A 27,753-nucleotide genomic window follows, 5' to 3' on the forward strand; every position below is an offset into this window, starting at 1 on the left:
AAAGATACATAAAATAAAATAAAAAGTACAACGGCGTATATTAAAATATAAAACAAACAAGTTTCGGCTGCTGGATTGAGCCCTCCTCAGATGTAAAAAGAATATAATATAAAAGATATAAAAAGAACATAAAAGAATACAACAGAGAAAGATAATAATAAATCGATAACATTCAGTGACGCAACATTTTTAACGCGCGGAAATCAGCAAATGTGATGGATCTCGACGTAGCTTAATGTTGTATGTGCGATAGGGCAATCAAACCGATGTTAAGAGACATAGTCAAGTGCTGACTGAAAAACGGAAAAGGAAGGGAACTCATAAAAGACAAGTAAACTAAAAAACTTTAAAACTTAAAATTAAAACACGCCGCAGATAAGAAGCCAAGTGCTCACTCACCAACGCAAAAAAATATTTGTCCGATCGACTTCTTTTAGAAACTTCTTTTTCATTCTTTAACTAATAGTCAATCATCCTATGTAAATCTAAAAAATTAAATAAAAATTAATATTAACAATTTTTTTGCATAAACGGCTGCTACCTAATAAAAATCGTAATTTTTTTCTTCAAAGTCGTACATAATTGTAATTTATATAGATTTAAAAAAAATTTTTTAGTATAATATTCTATACAAATTAAAAATCTTTTTTTATTTAATATAGTAAATTGAAGAACTTTTATAATAAAAAATAAAGTTAATGTATCGACAGGGCAATAAGAGTTAAATAAGTATCAAATTAAAATTAAAAAGTAACATATGTTGAAGAAAAAAAAAACAATTATTTTGCACTTTACAAATATTCAAACTTTGCTTTTTTGGTTTTTTTTGCTTCAGAGAAGAATTATAGCCGCTAAGATGAACACAAAATTGTTACGTCGTGGCGAACCGCCAAATTAAATGTTTATGTTTTTATTATTTAGAATATTTTTTTTCACAAAAATTTGTACGTATTCTACAATAATTATATTAGAATTTGCAAAATGTTTGAAATCAATAAACATTAATCTTCCTTATGAAACAAAATTATGAAAAATCACCTTGTTTTCAGCTTCCTAATGTAGGAGATCCCCTTAACATGTCACTCATTTTAAATTGGTCTCTCTCTCTTTACGAACGGTTAGCGAATTTTGACACAGTACTAAGATTTTTATTAAAATGTACTGCGGAATTTATCTTATAAATTTCTCGTGTCTGGCTCCTTGGGATGAATTATTTTTATGAGACTTGTCTCCTCTTATTTAATAATTATTCATTATCTTATATTTTTTTATATTTTAATTTTTTAATTTTTAATTATTTTATCTATATTTGTTTTATCTGTAACAGTATAAAATAACGAAATCAATCTCGTTTGTTGTGACTTGTACTGGAATTATCAATCACGTGCAATGACAACTCGTGATGACTGGTAGAGTTCTCTCGTCAAAGATTCAACTTGATCTATGTAATTTGTGGATTATTGCTGAAGATGACTCGAACGTGAGTCAAAACGTCTAAATATATTGAAGATTTACATAAAAATTGCGCAACGCTTACAGCGCTTTACTCTCATTAGTCTATTTCTTCATCTTTTAATTTTTTTTTCAATAAAGTACATATTTTTATCAGGGTTGCAAGTAATTAATTATTTTTTAAATTAAATTACGCGTTTAATTAACAATTGAAACGATCGAATTCAATTAAATATAATTCAATTGATAATTGTTTTAAGTACATTTAATTAAAACTTTTCGATTGACGATTAATTTAAGTAGAGTTAATTAAAACATTTAATTGACAATTGAAATGATCGAATTCAATTGACGATTGGTTTAAGCAAATTTAATTAAAACATTTCGATAGAAGATTGATTCAAGCGGAGTTAATTGACAATTGAAATGATCGAATTCAATTGAATATCCCAGATAGCAAGTTTTCCAAATAGCATGTTGCTATAAATTTAATACAAATTTATTTGCTTATAATTTTGCTTATAATAATAGCGGTAATATATACCGTAAATGGTTGTGCACAACCGGAGAGAAACAATTTCCCTCTTTTTTTATAAGTTAGGATAATCGCACGGCAATATGATGGAAACTAATTCTACATAAAACAAATTTGCTAGCAATTTGACAATAATATAAAAGAAACTATTGTAGTAAAAAGGGTTAATCTCTAACAATGTTTTCCTGTTTAAAATTGACTCAAAAGAGAACTTTAAGATATCTTTAAGAGTTCTTTAAGAAACATCTTTAAAATATTTCATAAAGAACTCTGAAAGATATCTTAAAGTGACTTATAAGTTGATTTTAGACATTTTACTCATTTGGTTGACAGGTGTAAGTTACTATGAACAAAATTACAATACAGAATAAAATATATATTAAAGTATTAGGAGATTTTATTTAGTCGGTAAACATTTAAAAACAAGTATTATATCATTTATCTTAGAGCCCTTGGAGCTTACTTCAAAAAATTATCCTATTAAAACACCGCTGAAAAATCTTCTAATGCTGCGTCTTTTATTCTATTCTACGTTGTTTTTTAAAATCGAGAAATTTAACTCGATGCATTCTTCTGGTGGCGGTACCGCATACTGCTCGACGACACTCCATTTCCATTCGATCGGCAAAAATGTGTACTAAATATTTTACAAAAACGATTTCCAACAGATTGTAGCAACATTTAAGAGAATAAATTTGTTACAGCATTTCTGCTCGTTTGCGCAAACAACCGTTGTCCGTATAATGCCTCTAAGTTGACCTAAACAAAATTATTATTGCCCTGGTGACAGCAACATGATGACAAATTGAAGAGAAACTGTTGCTAAACACCTATTTCTTTTCTTATGCCAAGGAACATTTTGTCATCTGGAATGATTCAATTGATGATTGTTTTAAATACATTAAATTAAAACTTTTCGATTGACGATTAATTCAAGCAGACTTAATTAAAAAACGTTTAATTGACAATTGAAATAGGCGAATTCAATTGAACACCATTCAATTGACGATTGATTCACAAGCAAAATCAATTACAAGACATTTAATTGAAAATTGAAATGAGCGAATTCAATTGAACATCATTCAATTGAGGATTGATTTAAGCAAATTTAATTCAAATTCGTTTAATTGATACTCGTTTAATTGACTATTGAATCATTAACCGATGATTAGGATGACAGGCAGAGCAGATATGCGTTTATTTGACGATTTTTAGAAATTAATATCTCGTTTATTATTACAAAAATTGTAAAATGGTAATTTTTTTATTCAATTTAGTCCGCTTTAACTAATGAGAAGTCATTCTCAAATATCCTGTATGTATATACCTATATACACTATTCAACAAAATTGAAGGACCTGTTTTATCGTGCAAAAATAAGCAAATTTCAATATAGAATAAGTTCGTTAAAAATTATCGTATCAAGATATTTAGAGAAGCATTGTACAGCTTTCAACTTCTACTTCTCAGATCAATGTTAATATGGTGTCTTATTGATATTTTATAGAGTTACACAAACATAAATGAAGATCAAATCTCAACATTTTTTTACGAAATTTGTGAAGTTCCATGGCGCAAATTGGATATTGTACACAAACACATGTACGAGTAGTTTACATCATTCGAAAGAGTGAATCTTTATCTTTAATTTGCTTTTTTATTGACCTCTGTACGATTTTTTTTTCATTGTATTATTGAATATTGAAGCCAAAAAGAGTCGTTTTTTATTCAACGTTGAATTACTCGGAAAAAAAACGTACAGAGATCAGTAAAAAAACAAATTAAAGGTAAAGATTCACTCTTCCGAATGATGTAAACCGTATTTGTATACAATTTTTAATTCGGGACGTGGAACTTCGCAAATTTCGTAAAAAATGTTGAGATTTGATCTTCATTTATGTTTGTGTAATTCCGTAAAATATCAATAAGACCGTATTTTAAAGTACTGATCTGAAAAGTAGAGATTGAAAGCTGTAAAATGCTTTTTTAAACATCTCGATATGGTACTGTTTTACGAAGTTATACTATCTTAAAATTTGCTTATTTTTGCAGGTGGAACATGATCCTTAAATTTTGTTGAGTAGTGTAGATACATATGCATATATATATATATATTGTAAATTATAGACATATAAATATTAATGAAATATCTATCATTATAGTTTTTAAATTGAATTGCCCTATCTGCCAAATTTTAAAGAGGTACATCGTCAAATAAGTGCGTTCTTTTCTAAATGAGGACTACCTCCATTTCTCGAATGCACAGTCTAGAGATACTATGTCTATATTTTTTACCAGCTGGTGGTTTTTAATGTCATCACAAAATAAAAAGGAAGAGATGAAACTCGGGAATGAAGACCTGTTTTATCTAGGATGCATTCGCTTTTCAAATTCACTAAAGTCACTAGATTTATAAAGTATCGCAATTAATTTCTGAAATGTTGCGTCAATGTGGTGGAAGTGTACATAGTACACGATTTCTCAAATACATAACCGTGCAAAATTTTTGTAGACATTTATCGGCGTCTGCTCTTTTTTGCTCGAGAATGTTGAGATTATTTCACGTGTGTTTCATATTTTAAATTGTACTTACATGTATCCTATATGTGCACTTTTATGCACTAAACTTTTGCACAAATAAACGTGTCATGTGTCAGTAGTAGTCGTATCTGATAAAATCAGTGTTATCAAAATTAATATGGCTGTATACGGTGTGATCGATCAATCGTCAATTGAATGATGTTTAATTGAAATCGCTCATTTCAATTTTCAATTAAACGTCTTTTAATGAACTCCGCTTGAATCAATCGTCAATCGAAAAGTTTTAATTGAATTTGCTTAAATCAATCATCAATTGAATGATGTTCAATTTAATTCACATATTTCAATTTTTAATTAAACATCTTTTATTAATTCCGCCTGAATCAATCGTCAATCAAAAAATTTTAATTAAATTTACTTAAATCAATCATCAATTGAATAAAATTCGCTCATTTTAATTTTTAATTGTACATCTTTTAATTATTTTTATTTTCGTTAATTATTAAAAACTAATTATTAAATTTTAAAAACTGTAATTAATAAAATGAACAACCCTGATTTTCACACACTAACAATCTATGTTAACTCTAAAAGGTTTTTTTTTATTTTATTGATTTATTCATTACAGCCTAATTTGAATTATTTGAAATGTATTTTCAGATCACGGATGAATACGGAAATCCAATTCCATTGTCCATTCAAGAAGCTCGACAGCTTCTCTCTCAAGGACATTTTATCAGTCAATTGAACGACAGTCAGATTATTAGAGTTCATCCTGGAATGTTTGCGCAACAACTCCAAACCTTAAATATTCATGTCGATGAAGATACTATAGACGAAAGCGGAATCACGATGCGTCCGAATATGACCAAGAACGAGACGATATCGACAATTCAAGCAGATGCAGAAGCAATCGTCCAGGCGCTTGAGGTAATTTCTAGTATAAATAATAATAATTAATATAGCGCAGCTTCATCTCTTGTAAGACCCGATACCTACTGCTAGACACAATTAGAATCATGGCACACAGAAACTTAAAGTAGTAAAATGTAAGCAGTAATGAAAAGTTGGATTGGCTACTATTTACGTTATGGCCTTATGGTTTTTTACTGTGATTGATCAATTCGCTTACTGCTTACGTTTTACTGTTCAAATATTTTTACGTGCCATGGCCCTTACTGCTTTGTTTTACTTTTCACACTGATTTCACTCGTAACACACATACAAATGGAATTTTTATATTTTTCATTCTCTTATACTAAAGCCTCTAACTCATTTCTACAAGCATATTAATTTTTCATATAATTTCTAGTGCGATCTAAGTTTATTTAACGTACAAAGTCTAAAACTCTTATATGTAACATATGCTGTCACGAATCGATTGCAGAAATTGGTCACAAAATTTTTCAATTTTCTTTCGTTGTTTGTATGAAATTATTGACTTAGTTTGTTAATACCTTAATTGTGGCAAAAAATTTTTAAATCTGGTATAAATACAATTAAAAGATTGGAGGATCTGAAAAGTAACATAACATTTGATGATTAAAACATCAGGATAACTTCAGCATCCCTTTAAGAGAATCCTAAAGACAATTAGTCATTGAAAATAGCACTTACACACGGACGATTTACGTGTCATTGACACATCACTATATGAATATCTTACTCATGCACGCCACATACCATACACATAAATCTTCGTATAACAATTACGTTTTAATTAGATGTCTAAGTTCAATTTTTAGAACTTCATACTGTTTCTTTAAACTACTAATCTGTGAATTACTATTTCGTAAGTACAAATTGCACAGCTTTTATATGAAGCAAATGTTGACACGACGTGACAGCTTTGGAGCGCTATATTGGACTAAGAAATGGTAAAGAAGAGTAATCAATTTCGAAATTTTTTGTCATTTTCAGCATTGAATTCATAGACACGTATTAATGCGTGTATTTTAATCTTAGAAAAGGATTATCAAATCAGTAAGAGAGGAAAAAAGTAATTGTTATACAAAAAGTATATTATTAATTAGGGCATCCTACAGATATAGTATTGGTAGTGCAAATAGTACAGACATATCCTGACAAGTAAAAGTTAAAGCATATAACGGTCAAAGCTGGATCTTAAATGCTTAAATAATTGCCATATGAAGTTATATACTACATATGTAGTCATTTGAATTGTACGTCGAATTGGTCTTTTGGACTTAACTGAACTACTGTAGCAACTGAACTATTATAGCAATATCACAAATTAAATTGACAAGCAATTTAATAATTTGATGCTCAATCAGGTATCTTATTAGAGAGATATTAATATACTGAAAATCTATAAATAAATTTTTATTGTGAAAAATACGGATAATATTACCGTGTATGTTTCCGTTACGTTGTAACTGAAACATGTGTTTTTCATAAAAGATTTATATTGAATATCCGTTGATTACTATAAATTTGATTGATTTTACATAGAAACATAGAATAACAAATATTAAAATAAAAAAGGAGAGGAAAAAGGAAGTGTCGACGAAGACTTAAACCAGCGAACCAGCGGTTACTAGACAAGGCCGCTACCCGTTGCGCCACTCATTGAAATTTACTCAACGTTTAATGTACATACACCGGAATTTTTCAAAGTCTATTTTCTCGACAATGGTTAAGAAGCGCATTTTACTGCTTGGCCAAAGTAATATCTGGGTAATACACTTTACGTACCATAAGTTTCAAATTTTTAAAAATTTCGAACGTCTGAATTTAGAACTCCTCTCCTTATGAAATTATTGTAAGATTAAAAGCTTAAAGAGAAAGATTTATATCGATCTGCAAATTACGTATATACGAATGCTGAGCAAAGGCTCGCAATGGTAAACAAAGCAGTAGTTGTGTCTAGCAGTAGGTGTTCGATCTTGCAAGAGATGGCTCTGCAATATATTATATAAGGATAGATGCATGCATTTCAGTGAGATAGAATAATGAAAGAAATGAATAAAATATTATTATCGACTTTTTTTATCTGGAAAAAATTTAAAAAATCTATACTATTAATATCGATCAAGTTCGGCCATCACTCCAGCATCCCCTTAACTCTTTGTGATAACTTAATCTTTGGGTTGAGTAAAATAACACAATTTTGTGATTTAGTATTGTTGCGAGGATATCGCTGATGAAGGCAAGAAAAGCTTCTAACGAATTCGCTATTTTATTCTGGAGCTCTTTTTACACGTCTTTAATCGCAACAATTGCACGACTCCCTGACCTCGCAATTCTTAGGTCGGTCGCTCGTATCTTTCTCAAATTTTTCGTGAAATGTTATTATTGTTCGTCCTTGTTATCTACAGTTATTGAAAACGGTTTTGCTTAAATCCGCAAAGTATAAGTTACAAATGTACATACTTCAATTTTCCAATCTGTTTTGTGTTTGTGACGCTGGTGTCACCTTGTATGGAAAGCTCGCTCGCCAAGGCGTGTAATAACGATGACTCTCTTGGTTGTAATAATTTGAATTTTATTATTGAGTCGAATTAAGATTTTTTTTGAAGCGGGCGGTAGGTGATACTTGTAATCCGATAATTGATGCGTTCGGTTAGATGCGGCCACAGGTAATTCGTACTTGGTACGACGTTGAGTAATTTCTCGCAGTCGTTAAAAAGAATGTGTATGGCGAGCAGCAACGAGACCGGCAAATCTCGTCGGAAACTCAGGTAATTCTTGTACAATGCCCTCGCGGTATGCGTATACCGGTAACGTTACGTGACACAATACAGCGGTGATACGCGACGACAAGTCAGTTTGGTTCGCAATTAACGTTCAGAATAAGATTCGTTAAAAACGAATATCAATGGATGATTTGTATTGATCGGGATCGGGAAGCGAACTGAACTTTCGCACGCGGAACATGTGCGCGATAGTCAGCTTTTCGGGTGTCACGCAAAGGGGGTCGCATGCCATCTGAGATAGATAACGTGATTAGAACAGGAGCGAGACTCATGTTTTGAACGGTGACGGTGTCGATGAGCTGTTTACTTGCCATCCCCGAGAATATATTTAAATTAACGATGATTCCGGAACATAATCGTTATAGCCCAAATTATAAGAGCTAAAATTACAAGGCGTTTCTAGCATATATTGCGTGCTGATACATAGTAGAGATAGTTTTTGTAACCAACAAAAAATTAAGGCATTTAAACGGCCTCTGTCTAAATCTCATCTCGTTGTCGCATATACAAGCGATGTTATTGTATATGTGTGCCTATATATGTATGTATTACGTATCTGAGCTCCAACAACTGATTCCTTTGTTCGTGCAACTATTTATAGTTCGAAATTCTTTACATTCAGCCGAATTCATGATGTTTAAATGTGTGATTGCAGCAACGCGATCGCCACAGTGATATAAAATTTTAAAGAAAATTAAATAATTACTAATATACTTGGAATAAACAAAATTTCGAATAAACATACTCGAGTTTTTTTTTTTTTTTTTTAATTAAAGAGTTAACTACATCTCTCTATCTCTTTTTCTCTCCTCATTGGAATTTATTTTTTAAAAGTAGTTTTATGTAATTAGTGCAATTTAAATGCTTTATATAACTTTTGGAAGTACATATGTATTTTTTTTAGAATTCAACTTGGCGTCAGTTATTATCACATCGGATATCATATCTTTTATAAATAATATATGTCATTTGATTTTTTAAATTTGATGTTACAGTTTTTTATTCGAGCAATGTATTATATCTATATTTGCCGCCTTTTTTTTCTTTAAAAAATACATATTACTTTAATTCTTTTTAATTTGGTACGATTTTTTGTTTGCGCAGCGTAACTATGTATAAGTAATACGTTATGTATTTTTTATTATTCCCATCCAAGTAATAGTAGTTTTGATTCTTCTTCCCCTTACGTACGTTAGACCTCTGGTCTGTCTTACATCTTTCTCATATGTTTGTGGTGCGTACGCTGATTATTATTCAATTGCCACAAACATATGGGACCTATAATATTACTTTTAATATCGGTTCCGAACGGTAAATTCTTTTGTGTTTCTATGGGCAACGATACTTTCGGGAGGTTGCCTTTTCCGAGAGGAGACACGAACGTAAATATTTTGGTTCCAACTAGGATCGGATCTTTTGAATGATCAGTATGTTGTTTATCATATGACGCTTGCACTCAAAGTTTTGATTATTCTACAAAAATGTTTTCATCGAAGGCTTTTCTCCAATTCAAATAATAGCAGCTTTCATTCTCTCAAAAAATATTCCTTATTGCTCCTCGAAAAATAGAAATGACCATTGTCTTGATATTTTTTCTGATATTTTTACTTCTTTCGATTGAGTCGTGCACTCCTTAGAAGGAGATGAAGCGACTCCCACCCCATCTCCATCCCTACTTGGCGGCGCGCGACTTTTATCTAAAGCGACTCTCCCACCTCACCTCCACCTCTGCTTGGGGGCGCGCGACTTTCATCTTCCCCTGTCAAGGGAAAATATTGTTGAAGTACTTTACGTTAAAAATTGTGCGTTTTTACAAAAATTGTTTTGTTCGTAACTTTTTAATGAATATTGAGCGACGGAAAAAGTCAATGACCTTGATCTTCTTTAGGGAGGGTCCTAGATGTGCACAAAAATAATCGGACACAGTTTCAATTAGACACGGATTGAATGGACACACGATGAACCCAATCGGACACAGATAGAAAGGAACATATGATAGCTCTTATCGGGCACAATTCCAATCGGATACAAGTTGAAACGGAAACACGACGGTCTCAATCAGACACAGTTCTAGTCGGACACAAGTTAAAACGGATACATGACGATCCCAATCGGACACAAGTTGAAACGGACACACGACAACTATTGAGGTTAGGAAATCTGTCATGTGAACAGTGCATAAGCTCATGGCATATACAAAAACCTAAGACGTAATCAGTAAGCGAATTATCCAATCACGGTAGAGACCATAAGGTTAATAGCGAATCCAATGTTATGATTTCCTTCCCGTTAGTTCTTAGGGTCTTACGTTTTTGTATGTATCATGGGCTGTAGACGGTGCTTGGAATATTTTTCAAAAAAACCTCACCCTAACTAATCCATTTTTTGTGAGGTGGCCCTCATTTTGCGTAGAAGAATCCATGTCGTTTTGTGTTAAAAAATCTTAATCAAAAACATTTTTTACTTTCGCGTGGAAAGTTGTACATTCAAGAAGTAAAGTTCTACTAGGTTTACAATCTTCCACGCATAAAACAATGGGTTGATTAGGATTAGGTTTTGGAAAAATATTCTAAGCGGACATTGACTACGCCATCCCGAATCAATAAGTATTACTGTCTATACACCCCATTGTTTACACGACAGATTCTTAACCTCAATAATTATCATGTTATCTATTTCAACTTGTGTCCGATTGAGACCGTCGTGTGTCCGTTTCAACTTGTGTCCGATGGAAACTGTTGTATGTTCCCTTCTATCTGTATCCGATTGGATCCATCGTGTGTCAATCAATCCTTGTCCGATTGCGACTGTGTCCGATTATTTTTGTGCGCATCTGAGATTTTCCCCCTTTAGAGTCAAGGTCAAGACTCGGAAATCATTTGGGGCTGACTGTGTTTTCAAGAGAAAGTTTTAATTTAGTATTTTTACCAATATTTTAATTTAAATCTTTTTATTAATCCAAATAATGGCAGCTTTAATATTCTCTATCAAAAGTTATTACTTCTTGAAAAAAACTGTTATACCATTTGTACCAAATTAAAAATTAAAAGATGTGTGTGCGTGCGTGAGTGGGTGCTGTCTTTATTAAGTTAAATTTCATTAAAAAAGTATATAAAAAAAATCCGAATGATACTATCTGTATTATTTACTTAACTCTAGTGATTCACTATCATTTGTTTAAAAGATTTGATATCAACAACTGGCGCCAAGTTAAATTCTACAAAATTTTATGTATCATTTATATATTATAAAATATTTAATATCAATAACTAGCGTCAAGTTAAACTTCATGATAAAGTAGATAAAGAATACATGTGTGAATATAATCCAAGTGGGACTATCTTTAATTTGTATATAATGAAATCTAAGTATATATATTATATTTGTATTTCTATTGAAGGATTTTCCAATGTGTGGATTTAATTCTTTAATTCTTTTTAAAAGAAATTATATCACAATTTATTCAAAGACATTTCTTTTCTAATCAAAGTAGTAGTTTAATTCTGCGTCAAAACATTATTATATTACAAAATCGCGTTATTTTGCTCAGTTTAGGTGTTATCAAAAATTGAAGAAGTAACAGTATAAAATTAATGCTTGGCAAAAAGAACTAGGTAACATTGCAAATTGACACTTGCCCGCTTGTCAATCATTTATTGCATATGAGTGAAGACCGAATCTGCGGATACCAGTATCACAGGGGTATGACGCGTATCATACAGATGCTCACTTTATAGTTTATATAAATACCCGCATTGCATGGATATTCGCATGAAACGACTAATACATCATATATTATGAATAATTTAATATAATGAAATAACTAACACATAGAAATATTGAAAAATTTATAAATTGTATAAAATAATTGTTATAATACACATTTTACTACGAAATTTGTGAAGATAAGATAGATATTGATTAAACAATTTTACAAAAGAGAAAAAAATAATTAAACAGAAAATTACACAAAAACTGTCGGCAAAGAACTCATACCCTGAAAAAAGTTTTATATCAGAACATATACAAATATTAATAAACAAATATTAATAAATATATAAATATGTATACAATTACAAGACATGTGTCCATTATATGTATATTCATATTAATTTCTTTCTTTTGAAACATTTCGGTCTGACACAAAAATTAATAATAATGAGAAAACATGAAAAAATTGAAAGAACAATTTTTACAATTCACTGTTACCAGAATCAAGTTTCAAAAAATGAGAAAAAATTGCCATATATATTTAAAACAAATTAAACAAAGACGTGGTTTATTTCGAGCTTATAATTAGATTGACTTTAAATTAATATAATTAACATAAGAATATAAATACTATATAATAATCTAAATATAATTAAGAAAATAATATAAAATTACAAGTATTTTGGCTTACAAATCCTTCTTCAGTACAAAGCAAAAATACATTATTAAATTAACGAACCAATTAGATAGCGCATATAATGAAATATTAAAAAAAAATCATCAGTGGTAATGTGTCAATTCATATAAAATTCGAATGTCAAATTGTGTTAAGATAGATATATTATATAAAATAAGAAGAATAAAATACTTCAGTCAAAAGTAGATTAACATGATGTTCTCCGATAAAAATAATTTTGTCAAATTTTTCGAATTGAAAACGGGAATCCGTTTATCGCAGACTTGAATCAATTGATTTGAGAGTTCAATTATTACGAATATTTTATGATATTCTGTAAAACGAGAAGAAGTATTAAAATAATATAATTAGTGTGAATAAGAAATACAGAATCAAATTATAACTCACGTTAATTTATCTAAAATATTATCTTAAAAATCTCAATCGAAGATCTGGTCAAGTATATTAAAATTAGAAGTTGTCTATTACTTGTTTGAAAATTGACTGATGTGATATGTAGGTCAAATAAAAGTAAGTCAATAAAATCGAATGTAAAAACAAGTCTGTTCAAAACTATGACAATTTATGTTCACGTATATCGTTCAATATGTTGGTCCAAAATAAGAGGTGTCCAATAAATCAGTATCTTTCATTAAATTTAAATCGTTTTTTCTTTAATATGAATCATTTTAAAAAGGGAAATAGAAAGAAAATAAAAAATGTACAACAAAATAAAAACATTGCAGTCCGTTTACGTTATAATTTCAATCTGTCGCCGTCGCCTCACGATAATTGTTCGCCCCCTGTCGACCGGTTGTTCGTATCCGCTGACACTATCATCATCCGAGAAAAATTAGGCCAAACCTGCAGATGTTACTGGCAAATATTTTTTCAGAAGTTCTGCTAGTGCCGGACATTTTTTCGGAACATTCAAGGGGTGATTCATTATGATTAACTGTTGCTTTCATTAAATAACGATCCAATTGTTTTGTCAACTCGTTTCCACATTTAAATTTCTTTTTTGAAAAATGAAGTCTAAAGCAATTATAATTTTCTGCGAATTTTCTTCAGGTGCATGGACTGAAGTTAAATCGGTATTTTCTATTTTAACTCAGTAACAAAAAGTCGTAGAAACATTTAAAAGAAAAACAATTTTGTAAGGAAAACTTTAAGCTTTTGCGATACATAGTTGAAAATGTTTGGAAATTGTTTTTGCGCACGTAAAACATGCAAAGTAAGAAAATAATTTTTTTACTTTGTGCAGCTCGTAGTTTATATGTAAAAATTACCAAGCTTATACAGGGTGGGGCAAAAGTCCCGCTACCATTTTGATTGCCTATAACTTTGTTCAAAGAAAAGATAAGTCAGTTTGGTTTTCATACAATGTTTATTTGGTCTTTACATTTTTTTTGCGTTATGATTAGAAAAGAATATCGGCTAAATGGTGACCGCGATTCGCTATGCAACTTTCGGCTCTTTTTAAGACATTTTTCATGACATCGTGCAACATCTCAGGGACCGATTATGTTTCCAGCATGAATACCACACCATACAGTTGTTTTTAGTGGATGCAATGATGTTTCATGAATTAATTGAGGATTCTGTGTTCCTCAAAACCGACTGTTCTGTTTATTGACATGGCCACTAAGAAGAAAATGGGCTTTATCGCTCATTATCAATTTAGACGAAAAATCTTCAATTTCACCAGACAGCCTTAGGATTGCATTACTGTACTCAACTCGTTGACCATTATAAAATTTGGACGTCTACACAACACAACGGTTAAAGCTAAACTGAGCTATACGTCACATAACCAAGATGGCGCGCAATCAAAATGGTAGCGGGACTTTTGCCCCACCCTGTAGAAATTAAAATAATATAATAACTTTTCGAAAGTACAGACTTCAAACATTAAAACTCGTTTTTTAAATTTAAATTTCACTCATTTTTTTACGTAGATGTATATAAAATTTTAAACTTAAAAAAATGACATTATCTTCTTTCCAATTCAATATTTTAAAAGAAATATATATTTACAATCTACAGAAGTATTAGATAAGAAAAAAATCTTATCTGTAATTTTTTCTTAATAAAATCTTTTATTTTTATTTTTTCGACTTCGCATAATTTGACTATCAATTCCTCGTGGCGAGGATCGAGAAAATTTGCGACTTGATGTATGCTAACTTTTTGATTATTCAATGGTATCATATCGAAGCATCTAGTAAGAGATTGACGAAGTATACATTTCAACGTGCGAAATTTCCATCTTAAATATCTTTTGCCATATAATTGTCTATGATGCCACGTACTACTGGACGAACCAAAGATACCATAATTTCAGATGAGGAGCAAAATAAACGGTGGTTGCACGTTGCGAAGGCTTCAAAAGTGTCACTAATTTATTTATAATCAACCATTTGTTCACAGTCATTTCTAAATTTCATGCTTGCGCTGGTTTTGTAGAAAAGTATTATTCAAGACTGTCAAAATAAGGGTTCTGTTTTGTAACCATTCACACATATAATATGTTGAATTCCATCTTGTGGGACAACTTCTTGTCAATGCTTCTTCCAGAAAATTAAGTTTTATTTGAATTTTATATACCTCTTGTGTTGACCGTGTTTAAAGTATGCTACAATTTTCCTTCCTTTTTGTATGATAGATGTTATTTCCTCCAAATGCAATGCATCATTTACGGCTAGTTGTAAAGTATGAGCTGCACAATTAATATGTTCTCTTTAACTTTGTGTAATTTTTTCCGCGCTTATCATATTAGGTGCATTATCGTGTACTGATGTAAAAATTTGGTTTTCTATATCCCAATAAAAAAATACCATTTCCAAACCCAAAGCTATATATTCAGTGGTATGTCGTTTTTCTAATTTGATCGTGCATAAAGTAATAGCTTCAGTTCCCATTTTTCTTTATCGATATAGTGCGCCGTAACTGATAAGAATGCATCTTGTGAAAGAGATGTCCAAATATTCGTCGAGTATGATATACTTGCATCTTGACGTTGTATCTCATGCTGTATGGTCTTTACTTCATCGTAAATTAATTATAATCGCGGAAGAATTGTTTTTGTTGCAGGGATCATATAGCCAGATTCTATTGTTGCCATGTATTTAGCTTTTGCTTTCAGCAAAGATAGCGGTAATTGATTTACTACAATTAAACGGGCGAGCTTGAGATATTTTTTCTTGACAATCTACGTTACATACTCTATCAGCCTTTCGTTTTCTTTTGTGCGGCGATTGTCTTGTATTATCTGATAGCAATATAAGGAAATTGTTAGTATTCCAGCTATTCATTGCATTTCAAGAATTGCTTGGAAAAGATTTCGGCGTAAATTCGAACAGACGGTTAATAAAAAAATCAAAATTAAAATTTTTATTAGACAAAGATTTTTAATATACCATCTTACTTATGTTTGAAGTGACGAAGTAGTGGAGCTGTCAGTAATTAAATTTCCTACATCCTGTATGTTTTCTACATTCTCTTCATCATTTGATGAATCATTTCTGACGAGGAAGATAAAAAAATATTATAGAATTCGGAAATATATCAATTATGAATAATACTGATAATTGATATAATCATACCATATGAGATACAATCATTTTGTTGCGTAATTAAAAGTAAAGTGCTGTTTCACTGAAACACATATAATATAATAAAGTAGAATCATTTCTGACATAAAATTGTATAACATATATTAGGTTAAGTAAAAAGTCATCGCGTATTTTTTAGCTCAAAGTTGTATATACAATATCTTCGTCAATAATGAATGAAATTCAAATTTAAAAAAAGGGTTTTAAAGCTTGAAATCTCTACTTTTAAAAGCTTATCACATTTTTTAAGTTTATATGAGTTTGATAATTTTTACATACCAAAAACTACGAGCTGAAAAAGACGAAAAATTTTCTTCTCACTTTGTGGATTTGTAACGTGTCCAAAACGAATTTGAGAAAATTTTCGATTACCTATCGTGAAAGCTTGATACTTTCCCTACAAAATGGTTTTTTTTTAATATTCCTACGACTTTTGATTACTGAGTTATCGCGGATTAAATAAAAGAATTATTTTGACTTTAATTGCTCATAACTCCATTAAAAGTTATCGTATAATTTAAAAAAGAGATTTTTAAAGCTGAAACTTTACTCTATCAAGATATATTTATATTGTTGGTAAGAAAGTAATTGCGGTTTTTACTGATAGATGTCTTTTAAAAAAACGCGATGACTTTTTATAATACTTAACCTAATATTATGTTTATTTTATTTAAAATTATGAATATGTTACAACAATCACAGAAAAATGTAAAAATATTGAAATATGACGTTATTTTTTGTAAATAATGCTACAATTTGAGTTATTTATTGTGACATTAAAATTTTATCATGTAGTCTTTTCTTTACTGAAAGTTGATTCATTTCAATTATAAGGCATACATTTCATAATATATGTATATTAACATTATTAACACTTACTTATTCTCGATATGATCTCCTTGTTTATTGTAATTTTTCCCGTGCTGTTTTCATGACTCATAATAATATGTACATGTACACATGTACGCTTTTCAAGTGCCTGTTCAATGAACTTTTGTTGAATCGGAATATTCGAAAGTTGCACCGCAAATGTTATAAATAGCAGATTTTCTGTCATCTGACTTTATGCAGTACTTCCACACCCAGTTTTTCTACTGAGCATAAATAGAAACTTAAACTATAAAGCTAAATGTAAAAAAGGCGCCAAGTGTATATGTGCTTCTTGAAGAAAGAAAAAATTTTCTATTCCAAACCTTTTCTAAACTTATTTTCCAAACTATTATATCAAAGTAATAATTTTTTAAAAATCTATAAAATCTTTAAATTATGTCAATTATAAACAAAAAATACATTCTAAAAAATATATGAAAATAAGAATATTTAATTGAAATGTGCGTTACTACAGTGAGCAGTCAATTTTTTTTTCATTAAATGGAACTTTGGTACACGTTAAAAGACTTAAGACTCAAGTTGGAGTTAAACCTCATGATATTTACACATACATCCTCAACATTTAAATACAAAACACATCTCTAATCTTAAGTTTTATAATCACAATTTTAAAGTTCGTGCTAGAAACAGTATAAATAAAATGATTCACAATATCATGAATTTGGAGATTTCGGACACATTCAAACATTGCAATTCTCTTAAGTTTAGGATCTGTGTAACATTTGCAAAGTTATAACAAGGGAACTACTATTCAATATTTATAATAACTTTTTTAAATCATAGCAAATTGCTCTTAATAAGAACTATAATAAAGAACGTAATAGGATTTTTAAGAAATTATATTGGCTGGAAGAAAGGTATAATTACAAATAATGAAAGGCATTATTATAAATAATGAAAATAAAGTCACATAGATGACCTATTATGTCACACATTTAGAATCAACTTAATATACTAAAAGATTTTGAATGAAACTAAAAGATTTTCATTTGAGAAACCAAATTTAATATCTGACATGGAAAATCATAAAGTAGTCCTTAAAATTTCGGAGTTTAAAAATAGTTTTGATTTTCCAACTGTCAATGACAAGTGGTTTATTAATCTTTCCAATATTAATATACTGAATGATGTTCAACAATTATTACAGCTTGATGAAGGATTTTGTCTTCTTCCTAACAATATAGAAAACACACACACACACACACATGAGGGTAAAATGCATAAAATATATTTAAGACAATTTATCCCAATTGAAAATTGTAAACAAGAATGGTTTTTCCCATGATTGATTTAATAAACTTTTCCCATGTTTGATTAACAATGGGGTAAGATAAAAAATAATAAAACAAATATTGACGATATGGTTTATGAATTTGTATTAGCCACAAAAAATTGCTTAAAAACCCAGATATTTTATTCTCGCACTGATAAGGGTAGCACTTCTTGTTCTTGATAAATCTGATTATATGGATAGACTGGAATCAATGTTGTCGGATGTAGTTACCTATATATTATTGAAAAAGAATCCAAACATCCATACAGTATAAGTTAGTTAATGATCTCAAAATCATGTTAAAGAGATGGAAGAATAAAGAATTAGTGTTTAGCGTTACGCATAATTTTTTAATTTGTCTAATTCATAAACCTTACGCTATCGATTATCAAAAATCCATAAACCAAATAATCCATTGCGCATTATTATCTCATCCATTGGTAGTCTCTCCATAATCTTGCAACTTATTTAGATAGAATTCTCGTTTCAAGTCTGGAACATCTAGACAATCATGTTAAGAATAGTTTTACACGAAGTTTTACATTAATAAAAGACATCTCAAAATTAAATTCCGGAGGATTTTATATTTGTTTCACCGGATGTTGTCTTACTGTTCACTAACGTTTCGGTCGATTTGGTTATAAAAAGTATCGAAGAAAGATGGGAACTAATCTAAAAAAATAATAGATTATCATAATCAGAATTTATTGAAGCCTTGAAAATAGTTTTGAATTCCACATTTTTCACATTTAACAATAAAATATATAAACAATCTTATGGTGTCCCAATGGGGGCACCTGTTGTCAAATTTTGTTTTACAAGACCTGGAAACATCTTCGCTAAAAAAATTGCCTTTTGTAGTTGGTTATAATTACAGATATGTGGATGACATGTGTATTATTTATGGTATTGCAATTTATCCGTCAAATATAAATTTATTATTGAAAGTTTTTAATGAGTATCATTCGAGATTAAAATTTACGATTGAAATAGGCGGTGATAGACTTAATTTTCTCGATATCACAATTATAAAAAAAGATAATTACTTAACACATGATCTTTACATGATAAATATATTTTTTCTTCCTTATATATCAATTTTTACTCTTATCATCCAATGTGCCAAAAAATTGATGTAATAGATAGGTTTTGATCTCATAGATAGAGTAGTGATTCTGTCTCACCCCAGATTTTAGGAAAAAAATTTGTTAACTTATAATAAGTAAAACTTATTATTAATATTCTTCTCTCTAATCGATATCCTTTAGAACTAATTTTTAATTAACAATAAATAATTTAATTAACAAGAAGGGAGGGGCTACAAGCCAGATTTTTATGTATTTCAGAATTCTTAGAACACATGTTTCAATCTTATTATTAGGTTATCCTCAGTATACATGTAGAGAACGCACATTTAACAAAATTAATAAAACAGTGAGATACAATTTCTACAGATTATAGTTACGTAAAGCGTTAATAGTGATTCCTTCATATCTATTTTCTGTCGCAATAATGCTTTCAGTCTTGTAATATTCTCAGTTACATTCTTCCATTATATCGGTCGCAATTAGTCCATAATGATGAAATTATTTAAACATGTTGAGTCATTCGAGAAAAATATATCAGCACACATTCTGTTATCAAATCATAGATTATAGATATAAAATAACAATGATTAAATGATTGTTATATTCAAAATTATTAGTATATATAATCCTAAATTTAATAGACAACTATATTAAAGTGTGTTTTAATAAATATAATTATTGTACATATATCTTCATACTTTTTGATTCTCTATTCTAAAGTATATGTACGCCTTTATGCATATATGTGTGCGTGCGTGCGTGCGTGCGTGCGTGCGTGCGTGCGTGCGTGCGTGCATGCGCAAAAAAAAAGAAGGGGAGGGATCACCCAATGTACTATAGCGAAATCAAAACTTACTGCTCGGAGATAGCGATGTGTGCCCAAGAGACTGTCGACCGTGGGATGCTGAGCCTCAGGTCCGGTTCGTCAATTTCTCCGATCGAGGAATGCCGTTGATCTTAAATTGATGCACTGACTCTACTGGAGAGAGAGAGAGCTTCGAGAATCGGCTGGAGCCTTTTCAAATGTCGCGATAACTGTAGTCTCCCAAAACTCAAAGAAAAATCACCCCGAGAGCCGCGGAACCGCGATTTTTATACTAATCGTCCCCGATTACTCAGATTCGGATTGGTGGAATAGGTTAGAATTTCGTTAACTAGTAGTAGAATTTTCCTTTGCTTTTGGATTGGTTAAGGATTGGGAGGAAAGGATGTTGACAAGAGTCTGTAGTAGGAAGTCTTCCAAAATTTTACGATCTTAAAATATATGGGAAAACTCACGTGTTGTGCGTCAAGAAGGCGCGCATGCATCGTCGTCACGAGACCATCCAGCATCTATCCCTGAACGTCGCGTGCCTCTTCTTGGATTTTGTGATCATGGATTCGCGAGAATCGTCCGCGACTTGACCGTTAATCTTGGCGCCGGTCTTACGCTTTCAATACATATTTATTATTAATTTAGCCGTAGTGTCCTAGAGGCACAGGCTCGGCGTCTTTTGGGTCTCGCCGCACGTGCACGCGTGCCGATTTTCAGTCTATCTCGAAGCGACATTTACGAGGAGATACTGGATTCCTCGTTTTAGTTTTTAGTGTAGGAAAAAAAAGAAAAAAAATGTTTAGTCTTCTGCAGATTACAACGCTTTACTTGTGCGCTATTCGTAGCTGTCCTTTCCATTTCAACGAATTCCAGATCTCCACGAAAGAAAAGAGTCGTGGGAGTCCGCTGGACGTAACAATACTAGCAAACCGATATTGTCAAGACAAACAATACAAGTCGACTTTCCTCTGGGACGAATATTACATCTCAAATGTTTTATAAACAAATTTTTCATATATTAAATAAAATAGTGAGGATGATTAATGGGAAATAAAAGACTCAAGATGGACAAATATATGTATCAGACAGATGTTCCGTTTTGTTTGTTTAATCCAGCGCTTTACTTTTTTATATGAATTATCTCAAATCAATTTAATTTTCAAATACGTTGGTTCATTATCCAATATTAGCACATTGTTCCAGTCAAATTTATGATTTTTTCTAATCTATGTTTTGAAATAACAGAGGTAACAGAGTGAATTGTTTATTTTATTTATATATACTACAAGGTGCGTCCCAAAATTTTCCGAACTTTTGAAATAAAACAACAACGGTTTACTTTTTTTTTCAAATTCAAATTTGTTTATTCAAAGTAGTCCCCATCGGACTCAATACAACGTTTGGCACGATCTAAAAGCATTTCGAATGAGTGTTTTATGTCGTTCAAAGGTATGTCCTTCAGAATAGTGGTACAAGCCCTTTGGATGTCTTCTACGTCCACATACCGCTTTCCTTTCATGGACAAATGCATTTTGCCGAATAGGTAGAAGTCACAAGGTGCCATATCAGGGGAATGGTTGATTGTTAAAATGTCATTTTTAGTCAAAAAATCAGTGACAAGTGTCGAACGGTGAGATGGCGCATTATCGTGTAACAAGCGCCAACTTCCTTCTTCGCGATATTCTGGCCGAATACGACGAATGCGGTGCACCAAACGCTTCAAAACGCTTACATAGAATACAGCATTAACTGTTTGGCCTGCTGGAACGAATTCTTTGTGCACAATACCCTTGGAATCATAAAAACAAATGAGCATTGTCTTCACTTTTGACTTCTCAAAACGCGATTTTTTGGGTTTTGGGTCGTTTCGCGCCTTCCATTCCGCGCTTTGACGCTTGGTTTCTGGATCGTATTGAAAACACCACGTCTCGTCACCAGTAACAATGCTATAAAGGAAGTTTTGGTCCTTTTTGGCTTCCTTAATAATGTCCTTTGAATGTTGAATTCGAAGCATTTTTTGGTCGTCAGTCAACTTGTGTGGAACAAATCGTGCACAGACTTTTTGTAGGCCCAAATGTTCGGTCAAAATGCGATAAATCGTTGATTTGGGGATGTTCAATTCCATTTCCATGTATCTCACTGAAGATTTTGGCTCATGCTTGATGAAATTACGCACAACTTCGATGGAATTTTCGTTAATTGTCGATTTTGGGCGACCTGTATGTGCGTCGTCATTTATGTCCTCACGACCGTTCTTGAATCGCGTATACCACTCATAAACACTGGTACGGGCTACACAATTATCACCATAAACTTGTTTCATCAAATTATGGGTTTCGGTAAATGTTTTACCAAGTTTAAAACAAAACTTAATATTGGCTCTTTGTTCGAAGTTCATTCTCGTACCGATGTGTATACAACATACTGACACTTGAGACGCCATAACTTCGTTTCCACTGAACCAAATGTCATGAAATTTTCACTGGAAGTCAGGTAGGGATGTACCTTTCAAACGCGCAATCGAACACACAGATGGCGCCACCCGACCTATCCCTATTGAAAAAGTTCGGAAAATTTTGGGACGCACCTTGTATATTTTTTATATATACTCATTAACTCTTGTTGCTTAACTTTCTTTTTATCTGCTCCACATAAGAGGCCTTATAATCTAGACAAATTTTGTAAACTACTTCACATTTTGACATAGATACTATCTAATTTGTTTTTTTCCGTTACTACGAACTTATCTAATTTCTTGGGGATTGTAAATATATGCTGTAACTTGGTTTATTTTTTTCGAAATAGAAAATTTATTAGGTATTGATATAGTGAAAAATTTATTCCTTATACATTAATTTATTAATGATATCACTATTATTTGCCTTATGAAAGTGATATTTTATTCTTTTATATATAATTGCAAAAATAAATTCTGTAGAGTAGATTATTCAATAATATATCAATCGTATCAATCGTACCAATGAAATAATCTTATCAATCATCCCAATAATAATTCCTTTCTTATGCTCAATTGAATGATGTGAATTGTAATTCAAGTATCTATCAGTTTTATGGAATAAATCAAATACAAGACCGTCATTATATCTAATTAGTCTCAAATTTAAGAAACTTATTTGATAGTCATTTTTTACCTCAATAGAAAATTTTAAATGTTTATGTTAACGAGTTAAAAATTTTTTAAATATTATTTAATTTTTCTTTTGGAGCTGCTAGTAAAGCTAGTTTTTTAGCTATATAAAAAATAGTAAACAATTAATTAATAAACTGAAGGGTAATAAGATTGGAGAATGAGTATGTTTTAGTATCATTGGATGTCAAATTTCTCTTTACAAATGTATCAATGGATTTAATTGTATATCGTATCAAAAAAAAGATGGGATCTCATTATCGTATCTCTTGAAATCTAACACATAATCTCGACATTAAGATGCGATACAAAATGTGACGCAACGATGTGATACAGAATAACTTGGCCATGGCCGCGATGAACGTATCAATAATTGACTTGAAATTAACGGAAATAATTCGATATTGGGCGGGATGGCACGATCACGCACTGCGAGCTCACAAATGCGACGCAGTTACTCATAAAATATCAGACTCAACGAAATTCGACGTTATAAATGCAGATCCATACAATCCCTCCAACCTAGAAATCAACAGCTTTACAATATTATTACGCTGGTCTCACCACGAAATCCTCCTATTTCTGCACCTGCTTTTAATATACCGCCTCGATATGTGACTAGAATGTCCTACGTCCTCTGACGCACGTCCTGCGCCAAACTTAACCACAATACAAGTGCCGGACCCGAGCTCCTTTCGGCGACAAGCAAGCGACTGTAGGTCCGTGATAAGCCTTATCACGCCCTGATTGGTCGCGAGCCATCTCGCGAGTCCCGCGAGATCTCGCGAATCGCTATAATGTTACGTACCCTTGCGGGCAGGATATGATTTCTGATTGACATCCTCTTCGGCTACTTGTAAGACTCCTCTGAATCATCTTGGCGGAGTATTTTTAGGATTCGATGGGCTCTTTGTTCGGACGATCTCTGCTTCCAAGTTTGACGTCTTCTCCCAGTAGAGGTCCCTTTACGATAAGCGGGGTCTCTCGTACTATGGCAGAGAGCCTATCCCCTCATACCGCTTTAGTCGCTCCCTTTTTGTAATTGTCTGTAAGAATTCGGCGACAGGATGATAAATTGATAAACAAGACGTTAATTCAAAAATTCAGAATGGTATCACCTACATGCTACCCTTCCTTTGAGTAGCCTCATGCCTTCGATGTGAGTCTTCTATTTTCTTCCTTGTCGCCAGTTGAGATGGTGAGACGATGCCTAGTGCAACAAATCATATACTGGAAGAGCCGATTAGCTTAAATAAATTCGCAAACGCTATAAACGCTAATATGCCTGTCCTTCATGTTAGGAGGACATAGGATGAAAATGTCGCGTTATTTCGGTCAGGTTGAATGACTTGTGACAGATGATGAAAAACGTCACAATGCATATCAATTTTTTAGTCTCAGAATCTATGATTTTACACTTTTGCAAATATAAAAGTCCACTCTAACACTTTTCCCCCGTTTAGGGGCGCACGACTTTCCATGCGAAACGACTTCCACCACATCTCCTCCCCTCTGCTTTGAGGCGTACGACTTTTGACGAGAAGTGACTTTCATCCCATCTCTCCTCCTGCTACGGAGCATACGATTTTCTACACGAAGCGATTCCACTCCATCTCGCCCCTGTTTCAGGACACACGACTTTCACGCGAAGCTACCTTTTTTTAACTTTTAAACTACATACAAGATAAAATCTTCATAAACAATCATTATATAATATATCGCAACAATATTGTCTGTAAAGTTTTAGCTCAATTGGAAGGGCGTCGGAAGAACACTGCAGAATAGGCCTTTTTAGGCCACGATTGCCGTTTTTATTTCGCGCTATTAAGTCATATTTTTCCGGGTTTTGTTAGTATCCCCCCCTCTCCCACCCCCTCAACGTCATGAAAAACTGGTGAGAAAAGATTCAGTAGTCTTTGTGCGTGCTCGATCGAGTTCGGGACACCGTATACGAGCACTTAAACCGGTAAAATTAGAAACGATGATATAGAGGTGCATTATTATAAATGTGCCAAAAATAAATAATATTTAAAATTTTTCTTTTTTTATACAAAATCGATGTTTGCAATAGTTACTTTTGTATGTACTTAATTGTGTATAAGAATTTTGCAATTCTGTTAAGCTAATTCAAATCAGAGAACATTATACAATATCATTTTAGGGCGGTATTCATAGTCGATTCTTATATTTAAGGCTGTCTTAAGTACAGTTTTAAGATGTCATGAACCAATCAGAAGGTCGTATTAGCATCTTAAGATACTACTTGAGATGATCTTAAAGTAAGAACGAACTATGAATACCGATCTTAAGCACACCTAAAAGATGTCCTAAAATCTTATACATTTTTTTAGGATTTCTTAAAAAGACGTCTATGGGTAGTATTAATAATTCATTGTTATTTTAAGACCGTCTTAAGTATTCTAATATCCTAATACATCCTAACAATCCTCTCTCTCTCTCCTCTGATTGGCTTATGATATCTTAAGACTGTAATTTTAAGAATTAAAAGATCCAGTTTCGATCGTTATATAAGCCTTTAATTTCTAATATTGATTGTGTTCTCACATATATCTAAAATAAAGTTTCTTAATACCTTAAGACTGTACTTAAGACAGTTTTAAATATAAGACTCGACTATGAATATCGACTTATAAGATATCTCAGAACTCACTTTATGCCGTCTTTACGACATCCTTTAATGCGGGATCTACAATAGAAGTCACAGATTATGCAGTCTTAAGTTGTAAGAAATTGACCAATCGTAATCAAATATGAGGAGAATAATCAACTATGATTGGTCAGTTTTCTATGACTTAAGAGCCTACAATCATCCACAATTCCTATTGAGACCTTAAGACTCTACATCAGACTTCTTACATTTCGTCTTTTAGTCTTATAATAATTTTAATATTCTTCGATTTTAATTTATATTAGCTGTATTTCGATATACACTACTGAAAATCTATTAATATTGATAGTCTAGAGAATATTGACACATCTTATATAAGACATCAAAGGACATCTTAAAATTCATGTATGTCCAGGAAAGGTATAAGACGTTTTATAGATATTGCGGACATCTCTATGACATGATGTTTGAAACACATCTTGATGACGTCTTATGTTTGCATTTTGGATATATTGTTCTTAGGGTAATATCTTGATTTAGTAATACACTTGATTCTCATAGTTTCAATAATTATAATGATACAGCTATATTCAATAATATTAATAAAATACTTTAACGCTATTTTTATAGGATGAGAATACCGATGCTACGACCGTTGCGACGATTAATCAACTTGGGAATATTGAGCAGGCTGGGCTACCGGATGGTGGACAAGCGATCGAATTCATGACCCAGGATGGACAGAAGGTTCGCGTCTTAACATCGTATCCTATCGATCCGATTCAGCTAGCTTCAGAATATCTGACTATTGTGTAACGAAAGAAAAATTAATAAATGCGTTCGTAATCAATGCTGTCTCTTTTGTGAATATTTTGACTATTGATTAGAAATTTATATAGGGATTTATAATAGCAAAAAACTTCGAGATTATTTGATATCTTCATTTTAACACGATTGTGTTAAATATAATCTTGCTACCTGTAATGTTTCTATTAGATTAATGGTGCAGTTTATCCGAAATTAGAGCGGAGCTAATACGTGTAAGCACAAAATCGCTAAGAGATAAATGCGATACAAATAAAAAATAGTATACATAGGATTATAATTATTATCATAACTGTTAGTTATTCCATTAATCATTTTCACCAACTTTTACTGATAGCCCAATGATAATTGATTTTTTATATAGTAATATAATATTAATATATATTATCACTATAATAATATTATTATATATATTAATATATTATCACTATAAGAAATCAATTATCATTTAGGTATTCATTTACAATGTTATTCATTTTAATCTTAACAGATAAATATTTTGAAAAATATGAAAGATAAACGAAAAACGTTTCAAACATAAGTGAAACGGTTTTGAGGGGAATCTAGTCTTTATCTTTAATCACGTTATGTTATTTTTAGATACGCCCAAAAAGATGTGAATGTCACATCTAGTGACATTCTTTTTAAATAGAATTGTATGATTTTTTTATATATGATTTTTCTAATTATTCTGCAATGTTAAACTATTAAGATAAAGATATAAAAAAACCAATACTTTATGAGATATTTAATATTTCATGTAAATATATGCCAGAATAAAGTATTTAAAAAATCGTAAGCTGGTAAATCTCGTAAATTGATTTTTTTTTCCACTATCTT

The 27,753-nt window shown here is 31.4% G+C and overlaps 1 protein-coding gene and 1 long non-coding RNA gene across 5 annotated transcripts in view; one reads left to right on the plus strand and one right to left on the minus strand.

Annotated features, from left to right (window-relative positions):
• Window positions 1-27,248, plus strand: part of LOC108756048 (zinc finger protein 569-like) — a 78,612-nt gene extending 51,364 nt beyond the window's left edge. For 2 of the 4 annotated variants that reach the window (XM_018499604.1, XM_018499605.1), the window contains exons 14-15: window positions 5,189-5,458; window positions 26,719-27,000. In XM_018499604.1, the coding sequence (XP_018355106.1) occupies window positions 5,189-5,458; window positions 26,719-26,904 (456 nt within the window). In that variant the 3' untranslated portion in view covers window positions 26,905-27,000. Of the gene's footprint in view, window positions 1-5,188; window positions 5,459-26,718 lie in introns of all 4 variants that reach the window. The other 2 variants (XM_018499606.1, XM_018499603.1) reach the window with 2 other exon arrangements.
• On the minus strand, window positions 5,389-8,374 carry LOC108756049. Its single transcript, XR_001939805.1, has 3 exons — window positions 7,922-8,374; window positions 7,568-7,860; window positions 5,389-5,465 (listed from the first exon to the last, which is right to left on the minus strand). It is a non-coding gene; the product is annotated as an uncharacterized LOC108756049 (long non-coding RNA).
• Window positions 27,249-27,753: the final 505 nt, after the last annotated feature.

The sequence above is a fragment of the Trachymyrmex septentrionalis genome, unplaced genomic scaffold (assembly GCF_001594115.1).
Source record: "Trachymyrmex septentrionalis isolate Tsep2-gDNA-1 unplaced genomic scaffold, Tsep1.0 scaffold91, whole genome shotgun sequence".
In the NCBI taxonomy this organism is placed as follows: Eukaryota; Metazoa; Arthropoda; class Insecta; order Hymenoptera; family Formicidae; genus Trachymyrmex; species Trachymyrmex septentrionalis.